This window comes from Perca fluviatilis, chromosome 20 (assembly GCF_010015445.1).
Source record: "Perca fluviatilis chromosome 20, GENO_Pfluv_1.0, whole genome shotgun sequence".
Lineage (NCBI taxonomy): Eukaryota > Metazoa > Chordata > Actinopteri > Perciformes > Percidae > Perca > Perca fluviatilis.
Window position 1 is genome coordinate 13,164,803 of NC_053131.1, and position 16,846 is coordinate 13,181,648.

Sequence of the window (16,846 nt, forward strand, 5' to 3'; positions counted from 1 at the left end):
CATCACACAGCTCAATGCTCATAAGCACTGGACACAAACTCACACACATATGCATGCACGGCGAAACAAACACTCAAACATGCATACAGATAGAAAAATGCACAAAATTGACACATATCTGAATGGACACATTCCATTACATCTGGACCACATACTACGTGCGCGCGCGCACACACACACACACACACACACACACACACACACACACACACACACACACACACACACACACACACACACACACACACACACACACACACACACACACACAAACAAACAAACACACACACACACACAAACACACACACAAACACCCCTGCAGGTCATCTGGGATTGACCAACATTCTAGCAGGATTCATTATGGAAACCTGACACTAGCCAAACTGGGTGTGTGCTGTATCCGTCTGTCTGTGTGTATTTGTGTAAGTGTGTATGTCATTGTGTGAGTGTAAAAGATCTATTTCATTAGAGTGGCGGTAAAAGCTGCTCCGGCATCGACCCTCCCTCTATTTTGAGCCGTACAATATGCACCAGCCACTGTGCTGTCAAGTAACACAAGATAAAACCTCAGTTAAGAAGTCTTCGTTTTTTATTCAATCGGGTTATTAATGTTACACATCACCACAGATAGAAAACATTAGCCCATAAAAGAGGACTGCGGAATAATAATAGTATTAATAATATTAGGTAATATCAAGTATTTTTTTACAGTCAAAATGGGGGAAAGTAGTACGATAATCACCAGCACTGAAAGATGCAGCATGTCTGTCTGTCAAAGGTAACGGCACAGACTTGAAGCACAGAAGTTAAAAAAACACGATCATACACACATGCAGCACAAACCGACGAGCAACATTATCTACCAGCTCCTCATCGGAGGAGCTCCACTACAAAATACAACTTGTTCCATTTACCTCGGCCCTTTCTAGCACAACTAAACAAAATCAGTTCATGAACCCTTCAGTTGTTGTGGTGCCAACTATGTCATCTGTGCGTTTGTGAGTCTGTATTTCTCGTTTAAATACGATCAAGGTACAATCTTAAATAAAGCACTTGTCATTTGACGGAATATCTTCGGATAGTTAGAAAAAAACTTGGATGTATGAAATGATAGGTACCAGATAACGACTTTATACAACATAGTATAAATACACACAAGAGGCAGAGGTGAGCAGGAAGAACACACATTTCCTCTCAACTTGTAGATGTTGGAAGCGTATTTCTAAAGGGCTGCAATATTTTAATTAACGATAAAGAATTAGATTCATTCTACGGTTAATCGCTTTGTCTAAAAATGTCAAAACCTAGATGCAAACCTTTGAGTTGTAAGCTCTTTCTTGACCTACTGTATGAAACAGCAGTTGACAAAACAATCTTGCTTGTTCTGGACCTTTTGACTGCATTGCATAGACCTCATCAGCAGATGTTGTTTGCCCATAGTTTGTCTGAACATCCAGCAGACATCATCTCCAGACGAGGACTGTGTAAAAGCTCCAGAGCAAGCAAGTGGACCTTTAGTCAAGATTGTTTTGTCAACATATTTTTATGGATTTACTGCCCCGTCATGGTGTTGGTTGGCTGTTTAGTGGTATCACTTTCTAATAAGGCATACTTAAAAATGGGTAGCCCTGAGACAGACTTGGCGATCTCTCGTGACTCGGATTAACGGGTATAGATAATGGATGGATGGAAGACTAAAGCATTGTAAGACTGGAGTTGTAAATATTGTAAACATTATTTAGTCTTCCTGCAGAGCACCTTCTAAAAAAAGGAAATAGCTAGATAAAAAGACGCCCACCAAAAGACCTGGTTCTGCCTGAGGTTTCTGCCTGTTTAAAGGACGTTTTTCCTCGCCACTGTTGCACCAAATGGTTGCTCTTGGGGGGGAATTGTTTGGTCTTTGTAAATTATAGAGTGTGGTCTAGACCTACTTTATTTGTAAAGTGTCCTAAGATAACTTCTGTTATGATTTGACACTATAAATAAAATTGAATTGAATTAAATGTACAACAATGAAAGATATTTTACAACCTGACAACCCAAAAGTTCTTAAGAACGTTTTAGTACCGATCTATAAAGCATAAATAAAGGCTCATTAATAAAGCAACAACTCATAAACCCCTTATAAAATATGCATAGTTAGAAAGTGGTACCAAAATCTTTGAAATGCTAACAGCTACAATCAGAGACCGCTAGCAACACAAGCCACTTCTTCGCATCCAACCGGCACCCGCTCGAGTCGAAGTGCATGTCGGTGGTGATGGCGTGCCGCACTGCTGGCTGGGCAGCTTCCCATTAACAGTCCCGTGACCACTGTGTGCCAGAGGGCCAAATGCGAAGGGCTACGGAGGGAAGACTTTGCTAGCATGGTTTGATAAACAAACGTTAATCTCCTTAGTGCTGCTTCAGGCTCCGTGGCAGGTTTTGCACACAGCAAAGACAGGCTGGCTGCCTGGCTCACTGTTCCCAGCCATCCTCTTCACTTTAGGAACAATTCTCTTTCCATTCCACCGCCTCTCATGTTTACAACAGTAATCCATTCAGTGACGTCTGTATCGGGGTGCCCAACTGTGCGTGATCCTCCTTATGCCCACTTCTCCTCCTCCTTCTTCTTACACCCCAACCAGAAGCAACGCTTCCTAAGCTGGCTCTCTCTGGTGGATACTGACAGATTTGCTTGGCGTCAAACAGAAATTTCCCCATTTGGTTTGTGTACTCAGAGGGGTAAAAAGACATTTTTTGTGGTTTGTGGCTAATACTCTTGAACCTGTGGTTGAACTGAAAGCTATAGTGCGTAGTTTCTGTCGCCCCCATGAGGAATCCCATGAGGAATTCTAAGTGATGACAACACCACTGTTGTATCCACATGACACAAGCCTTCCGTAATTGTGCACGTGCCCCCACCCCTCCTCCACGCAGTTGCTAGTATCCAAGGAGGACACGGAGGATTAAAAAAACATGATGGACTCTTCAGAAGAGGTCATTTCTCACCGGACGAAACCAATTTCTAAACACAGCCATGCTGAGAAATACAGAGAGTTGTGTGAAGCTGTCTTAATTGGCTTTGTATCAACTCATTTGGCAATGGCTTGAATGTAACAGACATTCATTAATATAAAAAAAAGTTACGCAATAAAGCTTTAACATTACTGCATTATTTTCTTTATTCGTAGCTTCTGGGTGCTTTAAAGCACACGTTTTTCGACTGGTTACAACAGAAAATTCTCTGTGTGTAATGGCTGGCAGCCTCAAAAGGCTGCACTAGTTGAAGGAGAGCTAGTATTGCCTGTAGTTGTTTTGTTTTCTCAGTCTTATCCCCCCTCTCAAGGGAAACTTGATTTAGCAAATCCCAGACCGTTCATTGTGATATCTCTCTTTCAGCTGCAGCCTCTTCCACTCCTTCTCTGAATGTGTCTTATAGAAACACGGAGGATGTGCATGCTGAAACTAGTTGTTTTTTTGCTATTCTTCACCCGGCTCTTTTTTTGTCTCCCCTTTCTCGTCTGTTCTTTTCCCAGTCAGAGCTGTTGAGCCAGCGCTGTGGGCAGTACGTGTTAGCAGGAGAAAATCAGATCCCCTGCTGAGTGTGTGTGAGCTGCCAGACCTCCCAATGGTCCCCCATCCCCCGCTGCCTCTTCATGTCCAGCATTTTGACCCAAGCTGCTGCTCTGGTCTCAGAGTCTCTAAACCTTTTTGTCATTTTTCAAAAGTCATAAATCTCTATTCACCTGCCACAACCTACTTTGTTTCACCGTCTCTTTCAGCCGAGTCTTCCGAAGTACAATCATTGGTATGACAATGGTGCCTTTACTATAACATGCGCTCATTCTGCATGGCCTTGTAGTAGTGCTCCTGCTCGGCGTGGCTGCGGGCGGAGACAGAGGGCCGACGAGGCAGGGTGGAGGAGCGGGACAGGGCCTGGCTGTGGCCATCCATCAGCAAGTCGGGATGGGGAGGAGGGGGAAGCATGCTGGAGCAGGACGGGTGGGGAGGTGGAGGCATGGAGGATGAGGGGTGAGGCGGTGGCGGCAAAGGGGAAGAGGACGGATGTGGAGGCGGGGGCATTTGACAGGAGGATGGGTGAGGAGGCGGGGGCATTTGACAGGAGGATGGGTGAGGAGGCGGGGGCATTTGACAGGAGGATGGGTGAGGAGGCGGGGGCATTTGGGAGGACGACGGGAGGGGCGGTGGGGGCATCTGAGAGGACAGGTGAGGAGGGGGAGGCATGTGAGAGGAGGCAGGGTGAGGGAAAGGAGGAAGCATTGGGGAGGAGCTCGGGTGAGGAGGGGGAGGCAAGGGGGAAGGAGACGAGTGAGGAGGCGGTGGCGGTAGAGGGGATGACAGCTGAGGAGGGGGAGGCAGAGGGGAGGAGCAGGTGGGGAGGGGTGGGGGAGGCAGATCCGGTCCTCCTTCGACGCTGCCGCTGGCCGAGGAGGAGCACAGCGAGTCCGTTTTCACCGGGAGCGTCCGGTAGTCCCGGTAGTGATTGACATTGTCCTGTCGCTGCAGCGCCACGCGGTGTTGTTCCCCTGCCGTGTCGGTGGCCATCATGTTCCCGCTGATGGTGTTTCTCCACTCCCACGGCTTGCCGTTAGTGGCCGACACACGCACCACTGGGTGGTGAGGGGCGTGAGCGTCGATTGTGACGATGCTCCCGCTTCCGCCGATGCTCCCTGGGTTGCTCCCAGTGCAGCTGTCACGATCGGATGGGATCCGGTAATAGGGCGACTCGGAGCTGTTGGATCCACCACCGGAGGAGGATCCACCTTCTGACGCCTTGGTGGACGAAGAGACTCCGTGACCCTGCTGCTTAGACATGGCTATCACCTGGAGGACAGAATGAACATCTAGTCAGAATGAACATAGGAAAAATGCAGAGAACGTTACATTGTAGCTTGTTGGAACTGATGTCGTTCCCATCAGTCACTTAGACACAAAGACATAGGAAAATAGGGTCCAGGTTGAAAAACAAACGAAGTTACCCTTTAACTCCAACTATAATAAGCGTCTGAACCCTTGTGAGAGTATTTTACATCGGAAAGTAATCAGTGAAATTGCTTCCACTCGTGTTGTTCTGTTTGGAGTTTACCATCAAAATAAATCATCAGGTGTGTCGCACACAGCGTCTGGCAGCTATTAAATCTCTTCTCCTGTCCAAACTATATTTTTTAAGAACTGGCCACATGCCACTAGAAATCAAAGAATAAATGATTACTGCTCAAAACGATGTAATTATTATGATTGGCAGGCATTCATTTTCTAATTTCTTCCTCACCTGAGTGACTCTTTGCTGGCTGGGCGGCTGGTTGGGCTGCGTGTTGGGCACACGGGGTGTCGACACGGCGATCGGCCCTGGTCCCGGCTCCTTCACCCCTCCCTCAGTGAGCGACAGCCACTTGGCGCGGGTCTTGGCACTCTTGGGGGAGACAGGCGGCGGCCGAGAGGCCTCCTCGGGGATGTGAACGAGTGGGGGTGCCACCACCATCCTGGCTCCGGTCGGTGTGGCGGTGCCCTTGTTGGCTTGCACTGTGGGATAAAGAGAGGAAGGCATCTCCTGCTCTCCTTCTCCGGCTGCTGCTCCTTCATCTCCTCCATCCCTCCCGTCCGTTCCCTCCTCCTCATCCCGTGAGCTCTGGCTGCGGACCTCCAGCGAGCGCTGCCTCCACTCCGACACCAGCTGCCGAGACCTCTGGGGGTCGAAGGGCACGTGGAAAGTCATGTGACGCTGCGTGGTGGGCAGCTCGTCTGAGGGGGAGATGGGGCTGTTGCCGTTTGCGACTCTGGGCAAGGTGTTGCTGAAGGTGACCATGGTCTCCTTGCCCATTGGACCCCGGGTTGCCAGGAGCTCCACATCAGCACTGGCTCGTTTGAGGGAGGCCAGGGACGCCTTCTCCCTCCTCACCTTACTGCGAGCCCCGGATCCCAGCCCTGCCCCCAGCTCTTCTCTGCTCTCAGACACCCTGGGAGTCTTCCTGTACAGGGAGTCATGACTCCGCTGGCTCAGCACCCTCAAGCCGTCCTTCTGCTGAGCTGGGGTCAGCCTCTGTAAGGAGGGAGCATCTTCGTCTGATGCTTTGAAGTTTCCCACTGCGTACACAGCCTGACAAAGGGGATACAGAGAGGAAGGGGGGGGGTGGGGGGGGGGGGAGGAGAAACAAATGGGGAGATAATAAGTACCCAGCATGTTAAACAAAGACTGAAGCGTGAAAATGTATTCTCTTCAATGTTTTAGGAGAAAAAAAAAGAGTATATTCCTATTAGTGGGGAGCCTATGCATATATAAGTGAATAGGCATTTTTCCTCCTTCCTGTGTAGTCTGAGGTCAGTATAAGATTCACTCTCCACCCCCTTTCTCTTTCAGAATTCCTCCTTTAATGACAGGAGGAAGTGCCCCTTATTAAAATGTGAAAGACGAGAGAGAAAGAGAGCGAAAGGAGGAGGGAAGCGTGGAAAATGGCAACGACAAGTTTTCTTAAAATCAAGTGTGAAATTGTCCCAGAGAATTCTTATCGGATTATTCATTCTCTCTCCCTTCCCTCCGTAATAGAAAAGGCTATATATAGACCCAGCCAAAAAAACTGCTAGGAGAGAGAAGTACGTATGGAAGCCACACGGAGAGGAGAGGTGATTAAAAAAAGAAGCATTTGTTAGCACATGCTGGGATAGCGTTAGAATAATACAATGGGATAATTCAGTCACAGCAAAACAACTAAACCACTTAATTAAAGAAAGAAAAAAATCTATTTGTGAGTATTCGGTGATTTCCACCACGCTGCATTGCAGACGGTTAACTATTCCCCGGGGAAAAAAACAAATCCCTAAATGCCTACAAACACATGCTGGCGCTCATTTCACAAAATAAATCCTGAAATAGAAAATCCATTTTGAGACAATTCCACTTGTTCAAATGTCTTTCAGCGAGTCATATTAGCATAAAAGGTGTACTTATCATGAAACCAGCTATATAAATTAGGCCCTTGAATAGATTTTGCAGCCTGATGAATATTTTGCTTCTGTGCACTTTGCTTAACTAACCAAGTAGACTCCGATGCCGGCTCCTATGAGGTATCCCACGTAGACGTCTATTGGGTGACTGCGGTGCTGAGTTATCTGCGTCAGCCCGGCGAGGCCCGCCGCCATGCAGTAAGCAAACACCAGCAAAGGCTTCAGCAGCTTGGTCGTGCTGCTGATGCTGGCATTCAAATACATCTGCGGAGAGAGAAGCACACATAAATATATAAAAGACAGGTAGCCAGACAAACAGAGACTGAGGTGGAGATGTCATTAAAATGCATTACAAGACACGTTTGGAAAGATTTAGCCTATAGTTTAGATGAATTATAGAAACTCGTCTTAAACTTTGTTGTTAAAAGAATAATTTGACATTTTGGGAAAGACACTTGCCGAACGTTACATAGGAAGATTGATACCACTCTCATATCTGTCTGTCATTTCCCTTGTTTCCAATGCAACTCCAAATATTTGAAGAATTCTCTTTAGGTGACATTGTATTGAAAAAGTAAAATAAACTGTCTTATATTCTTTTTGTTCCATGAAAATGTTGTAACTGTAATTGTTGATACCATCTTAATGAGCTGTTTTAAGACAAAAAAATGTAGACTGCGTATGAAGTTAACGGAGTCATTAAGATGAATATTCTTTGACAGAAAAACAGAGTGGGGAAGTAAGCAGGAGGGACACGGGAAGGGAGACAGAATACATTCATATATTTACATCGAAATTCTCCGCATGCACACACTACATTTATATTACATAAAGTGGAGGACAGCTGAGTGACAGACAAGCAGACTTTGCAAAAATGATCCATTTTAACAAGCTTGTCCATGTAGTAGTGAGCATAAAAATGAAACTTTTCTTGAAGCAAGAATCTGTCAGAAGGGTGACATTTCAGTTATTTCCAATGCCATAAAATAGTTTTGTCTACTTTGTCAAGTGATCTGCTATTTCTGTCGAATTTCAGGAAATGTCTAAAATACATACAGTATATATATATATATATATATACATACACACACACACACACACACACACACACACACACATATATACACTCACCTAAAGGATTATTAGGAACACCATACTAATACTGTGTTTGACCCTATCCTATAAATATGGGCCAACATTTCTAAAGAATGCTTCCAGCACCTTGCTGAATCAATGACACAAAGAATTAAGGCAGTTCTGAAGGCGAAAGGGATCCCCCACACCATTACACCCCCACCACCACCAGCCTGCACAGTGGTAACAAGGCATGACGGATCCATGTTCTCATTCTGTTTACGCCAAATTCTGACTCTACCATCTGAATGTCTCAACAGAAATCGAGACTCATCAGACCAGGCAACATTTTTACAGTCTTCAACTGTCCAATTTTGGTGTGCTTGTGCAAATTGTAGCCTCATTTTCCTATTTTTAGTGGAGATGAGTGGTACCCGGTGGGGTCTTCTGCTGATGTAGCCCATCTGCCTCAAGGTTGTGTCTGTTGTGGCTTCACAAATGCTTTGCTGCATACCTTGGTTGTAACGAGTGGTTATTTGAGTCAAAGTTGATCTTCTATCAGCTTGAATCAGTCGGCCCATTCTCCTCTGACCTCTAGCATCAAAAAGGCATTTTCGCCCAGAGGACTGCGGCATACTGGATGTTTTTCCTTTTTCGGACCATTCTTTGTAAACCCTAGAAATGGTTGTGTGTGAAAATCCCAGTAACTGAGCAGATTGGGAAATACTCAGACCAGCCCGTCTGGCACCAACAACCATGCAAAGCTCAAAGTTGCTTAGATCACCTTTCTTTCCCATTCTGATGTTCAGTTTGGAGATCAAGAGATTGTCTAGACCTGGACCACACCCCTAAATGCATTGGAAGTGGTTGCCATGTGATTGGTTGATTAGATAATTTAATTCATGTGAAATTTAACAGGTGTTCCTAATAATCCTTTAGGTGAGTGTATATGTGTATATGTGTGTGTGTGTGTGTGTGTGTGTGTGTGTGTGTGTGTGTGTGTGTGTGTGTGTGTGTGTGTGAAGAGAAGGTATGGAAGCAAGTGGAATTATTTCACTTCATTGTAAAGGTTTTTTGAGACTGAATACAAGAAATACATGTTTTAATGTGGTGGGCAGTAGGGCTGCACGATATGAGGACAATATCTAATTGCGATTATTTTGACTGATATTGCAATTGCAATATGATTCACGATATTGGAGGGAATGATCACTTTTGTATCATTATTCTCATTTTCATTGAAAAATATAAATAATAAAAAAAAATGATTGAAGTGTGATTTATTGTGAGGATCTGTACCAAACAAAGATTTTTTCTTTAGACTTTAGGATAGGATTTGTAGGCTGGGATGTCTCTGCAGCACCACAATACTTTATTCAGAATGGTTTGACACATATTTTGCCTTTAACAAATATTGCGGCCCCCTGCGATTTGGATATTGCACTAGTTCATATTGCGATTTTGTTTGTTGTAACTCTAGCAACCAAAACAGCTGCTTTCCTCCTCCTCTCCTGCCTTTTCTCTCTCATCAGAAACCAGTCTGGTGAGTTTTAATGAGCACACTTTGGGCTCAGTGAGGCAGCAGTGGTATGGCCAGTAGCTGAAATAGCTATTGGTGGAGGGCGTTTGTGTGTTTTTGTGTGTGTGTGTGTGTGTGTGTGTGTGTGTGTGTGTGTGTGTGTGTAGGAGGGTGTTACCTCATGAGAAAGTGACAGTGCTACTCTGCCGTACAGTTCACATGCTGCTGCTGTCAGCACCAAACTACAGAATGACAAAAATATCCTACCAATATGAATTAGGATGTAATAGCCAACAGAAATCTGACCTAAAAAGACTTTACAAAGATTTTTTTATGTCAATTTGGATGGCTCTTTTGGCTTGAGGGTACTGTTGTCTGAAATCTGGAAATCTCTGAGTGAGTAAACAGCGTGACGCAATTGTGATTTATGTATGAAGTGACAGTGATTTCATTCCAGCTAAAAAAAAAAATCCTCTGATATGCAGGAACTAATCTTATGTTGCCAGCAGCAACGTTCGTTAAATAGAGGAACATCTGGATAGTTATCAAGTGCGCAAACTCATGAAAATGCATGAAAGTTAAAGAAATGTAGTGCAAAAACACTGCTGTAATATCAGCGTATCACAATTCGATTTTTAGGAATATGTAAATGAAACAGTGACAGTGAATGGACTGTCCATAAGAGAGATGCACCCATTAAACCCTAAACACATACACAACCACATGCAAGCATACAGTATATGAAAGAAATACATCATACTCAATATACACAAACATAGAAGGCAAGTAAGACACAGAAGTGCTTACGGAGATATAGACAGCAGCGAAGCCAGAGAGCGTTGCATGCTGGGATGGAAATGTTTTCCTGGGGGGAGAAAGGGGAAGAGTTAGGTGTGAAAGAGGCAAGTCAGAGAGACAAAGAGAGATTTATGTTTTCACAAAAAAGCTGAGTGTGTTTATTGCCTCTTGAATAAATCTGAATAAAGCTGTTTGTGATGTCGTGGTCGTATTTGACATTAAAAACCTGTGTGACTGTGTGTTTGTCAAACTGAGCGTGCGTCCTTGGATGTGAGCATTAATAAACACAAACAGAATACCATGGGGCATTAGTGGGAACATTAGGGGAGAGTGAATGAGTTGAGGTCAAAGCTGCTAATTAAGAGTTTAGAAAACTGAATCATGAATCTCATTTAATTTGCCTTACTAAGGCACTGTTTGTGTGAGTGTGTTTATCATTGTGTATACCTCCTCCCACTCAGGGCTAAACCTGTGTGTGTGTGTGTGTGTGTGTGTGTGTGTGTGTGTGTGTGTGTGTGTGTGTGTGTGTGTGTGTGTGTGTGTGTGTGTGTGTGTGTGTGTGTGTGTGTGTGTTGTTCCTTATTTTTTCAAAAGTCTGTTTGAGGGTCAAGGCTTGGGTTTTCAGATTCAGGCTAAAATTACATCTAGGTCACATTTATGCTAATTGTTGGGATTAGGCATTTAGTTTTAATTGTTAGAGCAATAGTTCAACATTTTGGGAAATAATATAATATTTGCTTTGCCAAGAGTTAGATGAGAAGATTGATGCCACTCTCATATCTGTCCAAACAATATAAGGCTACAGCGAGCAGCCGGTTAGCTTAGCTTAGCACAAAGCCTTGGAACAGGGAAACAGATACAGTAGCCTGGCTCTGTTGGACAGCACATTTGGTTATGTGCCAAACTATTTCTTGTACGGGTGCAGTAACTTCCTAACCTGACGAGCCAGATGGTTGGTTACACAGAACCATCCGAGAAGGCGTCATTGGAAACTGTTTGGAAAAGGGCAGGCACTTTCAAAAAATACTTGGCAGGTGATTAAATTAATCATCTTTCTATCAAACTTGTGGTGAAGCCAGTCGGGAGAAGAGGTAAAACATCTTTTTCATTTAGAAAGTCGTTAGTGCACTTTGCTCTTCTTTCAATTCCGATATAACTGATGATATTGCAGCATCTACGGCGCTAACCTCTTTTATTAGCCGCCATTGTTGTTTTGAACAAACAGTTGCCTCTCTGTATCGTCACACACACACCTAAACCACATTGCAGCTGCCTGTAGCTCCTCACAGGACTCTGATTGGTCTGAACCAGGGTGGTTCGGACACAAACGCACTACTTGAAGCCTGACAAGATGAATTTTCGAGTGATCTTGTGATCCATCGATATCGAAAGAATCCCTCTGCTGTGCAAGGTGAGTAACTTCCTGAAGTCTCCAAGGAACTGCTCTTGTCCAAGAAATAGTCTGGCTAATAACCCCTTGTAAAAAGGCTAGATGTATGCATCAATATAACCATCATAAACGGTTATATATAATATATATATATATATATATATATATATATATATATATATATATATATATACAACTCTACACCATGAAAGCAAGTGGGCATATTATCCAAAATGTTGAACTAATCCTTTGAGGTTAGTTTTAGGAACTAGGGAATGCATTACGTAAATATGAGTCTTAACAAACATGTGTGTTTGTACTACTAGGATAATGCCTATATCGGCTCTTTTATGTCTGTATGCACTTATGCCTGTCTAATACCCATATGCTGTAGCTGCTTTGTCTGACCTCCGTCTGTTTGTTACACTCTTTGCTGCTAAAGAGTTTCTTCAGAAGCCAAACTTAGCTACAACACCTGCAAGTGAGATGCTACAGCTGGGAACACTGAGAATTTGTTAGGGCATTGTAAGTCTTGCGTGCAAATACACACTTAACTTTACTAAGCAGCATATCATTGATAAGCAAATATTGTATTATTTCTGAAATCCAAATGAAACAACAATTTCACTCTTCTATTTTAATCTCCTGTAATCCTCTTCAAATGCATGTATACAATACAGGCGTCCCCAGAGACTGCTGATTAGTTTTTACCGGCGCACAATTGAAAGCATTTTAACATATTGCTGTATTGCGTGGTATTCTAGCTGCACTGCTGCGGACAAAAAACACCTGCAGAGGGTTGTGAAGACGGCTGAGAGAATTGTCAGTTCCCCCCTGCCAAATCTGCGCGACATCCATTTAAGCCATCTCCTCTCACGGTGCGCAAGCATCCAGCAAAACCCCTCACACCCTGGAAACCTCTTCTACACCACCCTCCCCTCAGGCAGACTGAGAACCCTAGGAGCATGCACCAACAGGCTTCGGAACTGCTTTTTCCCCAGAGCTGTAGACAGGCTGCAGAAACCGACCACCATCACCACCACCACCCAGCGATAGGGCTGTGTAGCTATATTCAGTATCTATCTATAAATTGCAGGAATGTCTGTCTGTCTGTGTGTACGTGTGTGTGTGTGTGTCTGTGTGTGTGTTATGCACATATCTCTCGAACCGTTAGTCCGATGGATTTCAAACTTGACAGTTGCCTTGCTACGGGCACGAATAAGTGCGGTGCCAAGTTTGACGTTGTTTGGACCTAGCATGGCACTTGGATGGGTAGCGCACTGCCATGAGTCCATGAAGCTAATGTCTGATTACGCCACATTGTCATTGTGATATTTTGTGATTACATTCGGAATCTGCAGCGTTCTCGGTCAGGTAAATATATAGCACAATGTCTTCCTCTGATGTAGAAGTAGCCTACACTGTAAGTCAGAAGTAGGCTATACAGTGGAGTTGCATATTAAGTGGTTTGGGGTCCTTCTGTAAGTAATTTTGGGGTACAATTTGGTTTTTAAAGAATTCTACAAGCAGCAATACCACAGGCCAAGCAATCGCCCGTTCCAAAGAGGCACATTTTCAGTGGGCACTGCACTAGTACTAAGCAATTACCGTAAATCCTTTTATTACTGTAACTCAATGTGTTCTGTAGCAAAGGGATCTAACATGGCTGAATTCTTAATAAATGGCATTGGAGCAGCCTGCTAGGAAAATAAGAAGCATACACTAATATCCTGTAATAAATGCACTGTATATCTGTTTGTGTTCATATTGTATGTTTTATATATTTTTGTATAAGTGGATGCAGACTTTGAATAAAGGCAGATGGAGACTTTCTGTGTGTCCATGGAGGCTGTTTTAAAGCTCTCTACATGCATCTATGTGTCTTACCTCGCTGACATGATGGCATACTGGTCTTTGCCCATGCAGATGTCCCGTGTGATGTAGGCATTGTTGTCACATGAGACTCCCGGGGCCGTGTAATTGGGCTGGCAGACGGTGAGGAAGAAAGGGGCGTGGTAACCAGTTGCTAACTGGATGACATCTGTCACCAGGGCTGTTGCCAGGAGACCGAATACATGAACACCTGAGGGAGAGAGGTAAGAGACAGAGATAGTAGATGAACAAAAAGCCCCTGGTGTTTTCTTCACTAGGCTATGAGCTGTTCACTTATGATTACCTGCAGTTGCGGATAAAAAAAATAAATAAAATAAAAATAATTTACTCCAACGACCCAAAGTGACACCCCAAGCCTTCAGTTTGTTACCGTGTAAAGCTTTTCTGCAGACAGTGAAATTTGGCAAGGTGAATTAATTACCCTTTTCACTTCAAAGCTCAACGTATGCCTCGAGGTATTTCTCATGGAGCATTATATCAAGTCTATTTCTTTTCAAGTCATGTAATTTGCTTGTTTCCCTACTCTAAAAAGTGGACTCAAGTTGGAGGCTCAGCCGGTAAGTTAAGCAATTTGTCTGAGCCAAAACTGATTTCCATCTTAAAAAAACAACAACAGCATTTCGTTCTTTACTGTCAGCGGGCAGTTCTTTACAATGTTGACTCTGTTGTTAGCCTAAAGGACCAAATGTGAACTAGAGATGGGGACATTTTAATCTCCCACTGACCTTACTTTAAAGGATTAGTCCTCTGTATCGATGGCCATATGCATGAGTTGCCAATTGACTTAAATACACTGCATTTGGACAGTGATAACTCATAAAATATGAGAAATGAAATACAATGCAACATAAGCATATGGTGAAAGTGACTGTTGTAAATACGTTACATTCCATTCTGTAAAAACTCTGAACAAAGTCTCTCTCATCTATTTGAATTGGTATCATACATTTGTATCAAATTGTTACATGGTTTTCCTTCCTGAAGATTTACCTGCGTGAACCTACCTTGAATCAATCTTCCCTTCCTCTGGTGCCTCTTTCTTATCGGTCTACTCTCACGTCATCAAAGTGAATGGAGCCATTGTTAGAGAAAGTATATATTCTAGTCTCATTAAACCTTTAGAGCATTGTGAACTGAACTGTAACTGAGTGCTCGTTACTGCTTTCAGAATCAACTCACAGAGGTCAAGCCAGTAGATGATAGACAAAAACTGACAAAAATTGAAACATGGCTTCTACTATAGTGTCACACTTACGCAGTTCCCAATTAACTTAAATACCCCGAATAAGGAATCGCTTCGGTGCTTGTTAGATCATTTTAAAATGCCTCTTCATCGCAAACAGAATAAGCATCCGTGAGAAAATAATGCCGTTTGACAAATAAATACGGTTAATGAGTCCCTCCAAAAGATGACCCCTGAGGCAAGCTACATTACAACCGTTGCTTTTATCACAACGGCCACATATCCAAAACTCCCTCCAAAAAGCCCCAAAAGGATTGGTAGTTGGACATACCGACGAAGCGCACGGTTCTGCGTAGGAAGGAGTTGAAGCTGCAGCCTCCAGCATTGATGCTACTCTCCGACTTGGGACATGTCTTCAGTTTGGACTGCAAACAGTACATCAGGCCCTCCCCCATCATAATCTACAGACACAGAGAGAGAGAGAGCAGTAGGTAAAGTTTGTGGAAACGTGCTACATTTCTACTACATTTATGTTGTATAGTGCAAAACGTAAAGCACTGAGAGAGAAACAAAGCAAGAAAGAGACAAAGGAGAAAAAAAATAGAGAGGAAAAAGGGTTAAAGTGCTTTTAATGTCAAATCCCTTTGTGTGACTGTCATCATACGGTGAGAGAGAGCTACGGAGGGAAAATGGAGGCAAGGTGCTATTGAATAGTGATCACTTCCAATCTGAGTGATAGATGAGTGTTGGAGAGCTCTGCTCGTTTCCATGCTGCTGATGGATTAGCAGTATGTGTGTGTCTTCTTTGTATTGATTGGGGGGGGGGGTGTTTGATGGTGTGTATTGGAATGTCAGGTGTGTATTTATCAATGTGTCCATTGATTCTGCAAATAGAATTTGCTTTGTGGCTGTTTGGAGGAGCTGCTGTATGCATATTTCTGTGATTTATGTATTTGTCTGTACACAAGCGTGTCTGTGTGATGTGTGTGCGTGTGTGTGTGTAGAACTCACAAACAAAACCCCAAACCCCAAGACACATTAGATCCCTAACCCTCTGAGACAAGATTTATCCTTCTGACTACGATATGGGAAGTTTTGTTCTTGTAAAGCTTCACCAGTAAACATTTTTACATGAACAGTGGATCAAATGTTGCTCAATGACAAATCCACAGGGAATTAGTAGTCAACAAGCTTTTTTTCCGCTTTAGGTGATACAGACCGCAAATTCTGCATTCATCAGTTCAGTTTCCAGGTGAAAAAAAGATCTGATAAACAAAATGTATAAGCTACCTGCCCAGCACCACACTGGAATATTAGCGCCTACCTAGTGAACAAAGTCAAACACAGAGCAAGCCAAAGATCAAGATATTTTTCTCATGAGTTGGTGGAGACCAAAACCGAGCTAAAAAAGAGAGCGGATATTGAACTTTCATTCATCAAGTATAAAAAATTCTCTATGGAACTGAAGATAAAGCTCGGGATGGCTTCGGTTTCTCTATAAGTAGCGTTAGAGCTAAGCTCAGTGAGTTTAGCCTACCTGTAGCTCAGTTTGTGTTTATCTCTGTAGGACCAAGAAGGCGCTCCTTTTGAGAAAAACACACATTCTCCAGTGTTGACCCACATTTACATACCAAAAGCATCAATTGCATAGAAGATGGAACTGCTGTGTATAAAATATGCTTTCACTGCAGGCGTTTATTCACTATGGCTACGTGTGTGCATTTAAACGGGACACTTACTGGTTTGATGTAATCCTATTTTTCTGATAACAGGAACATTCGTGAATACATATTTTGTCATGTAAAAATCCATTAAATCAGCTATCCATCTTTGAGGAAATATAAGAGCATATTTATCTACTTTTGAGAGAATTTGGTACTTGGTTCCATGGAAGTCCATGAATGGAACTGAACCAGTCTAGCAGGTGACGTTAGACTAGCTTGCGATTGACTTACGGACGCTGCAGGACCAGCGAAGGCCAAACTCAGCAGCATCAGCAGAGGGATGAGCTCATCCCCCGTCTCCACGTACGGCATGGAGAGGT

At 43.6% G+C, this 16,846-nt stretch overlaps 1 protein-coding gene across 1 annotated transcript in view; it reads right to left on the minus strand.

Moving 5' to 3' along the window:
• Positions 1 to 571: 571 nt before the first annotated feature.
• Positions 572 to 16,846, minus strand: part of plppr3a (phospholipid phosphatase related 3a) — a 23,197-nt gene continuing 6,922 nt past the window's right edge. Inside the window, exons 3-9 of the mRNA XM_039786994.1 lie at positions 16,758 to 16,846; positions 15,134 to 15,263; positions 13,614 to 13,809; positions 10,346 to 10,403; positions 7,036 to 7,209; positions 5,276 to 6,100; positions 572 to 4,827 (exon numbers count right to left, since the gene is read on the minus strand). The exon at positions 16,758 to 16,846 is cut by the window's right edge and continues 97 nt beyond it. Coding sequence (XP_039642928.1) covers positions 3,811 to 4,827; positions 5,276 to 6,100; positions 7,036 to 7,209; positions 10,346 to 10,403; positions 13,614 to 13,809; positions 15,134 to 15,263; positions 16,758 to 16,846 — 2,489 coding nt within the window. The 3' untranslated portion in view covers positions 572 to 3,810. The remainder of the gene's footprint in view (positions 4,828 to 5,275; positions 6,101 to 7,035; positions 7,210 to 10,345; positions 10,404 to 13,613; positions 13,810 to 15,133; positions 15,264 to 16,757) is intronic.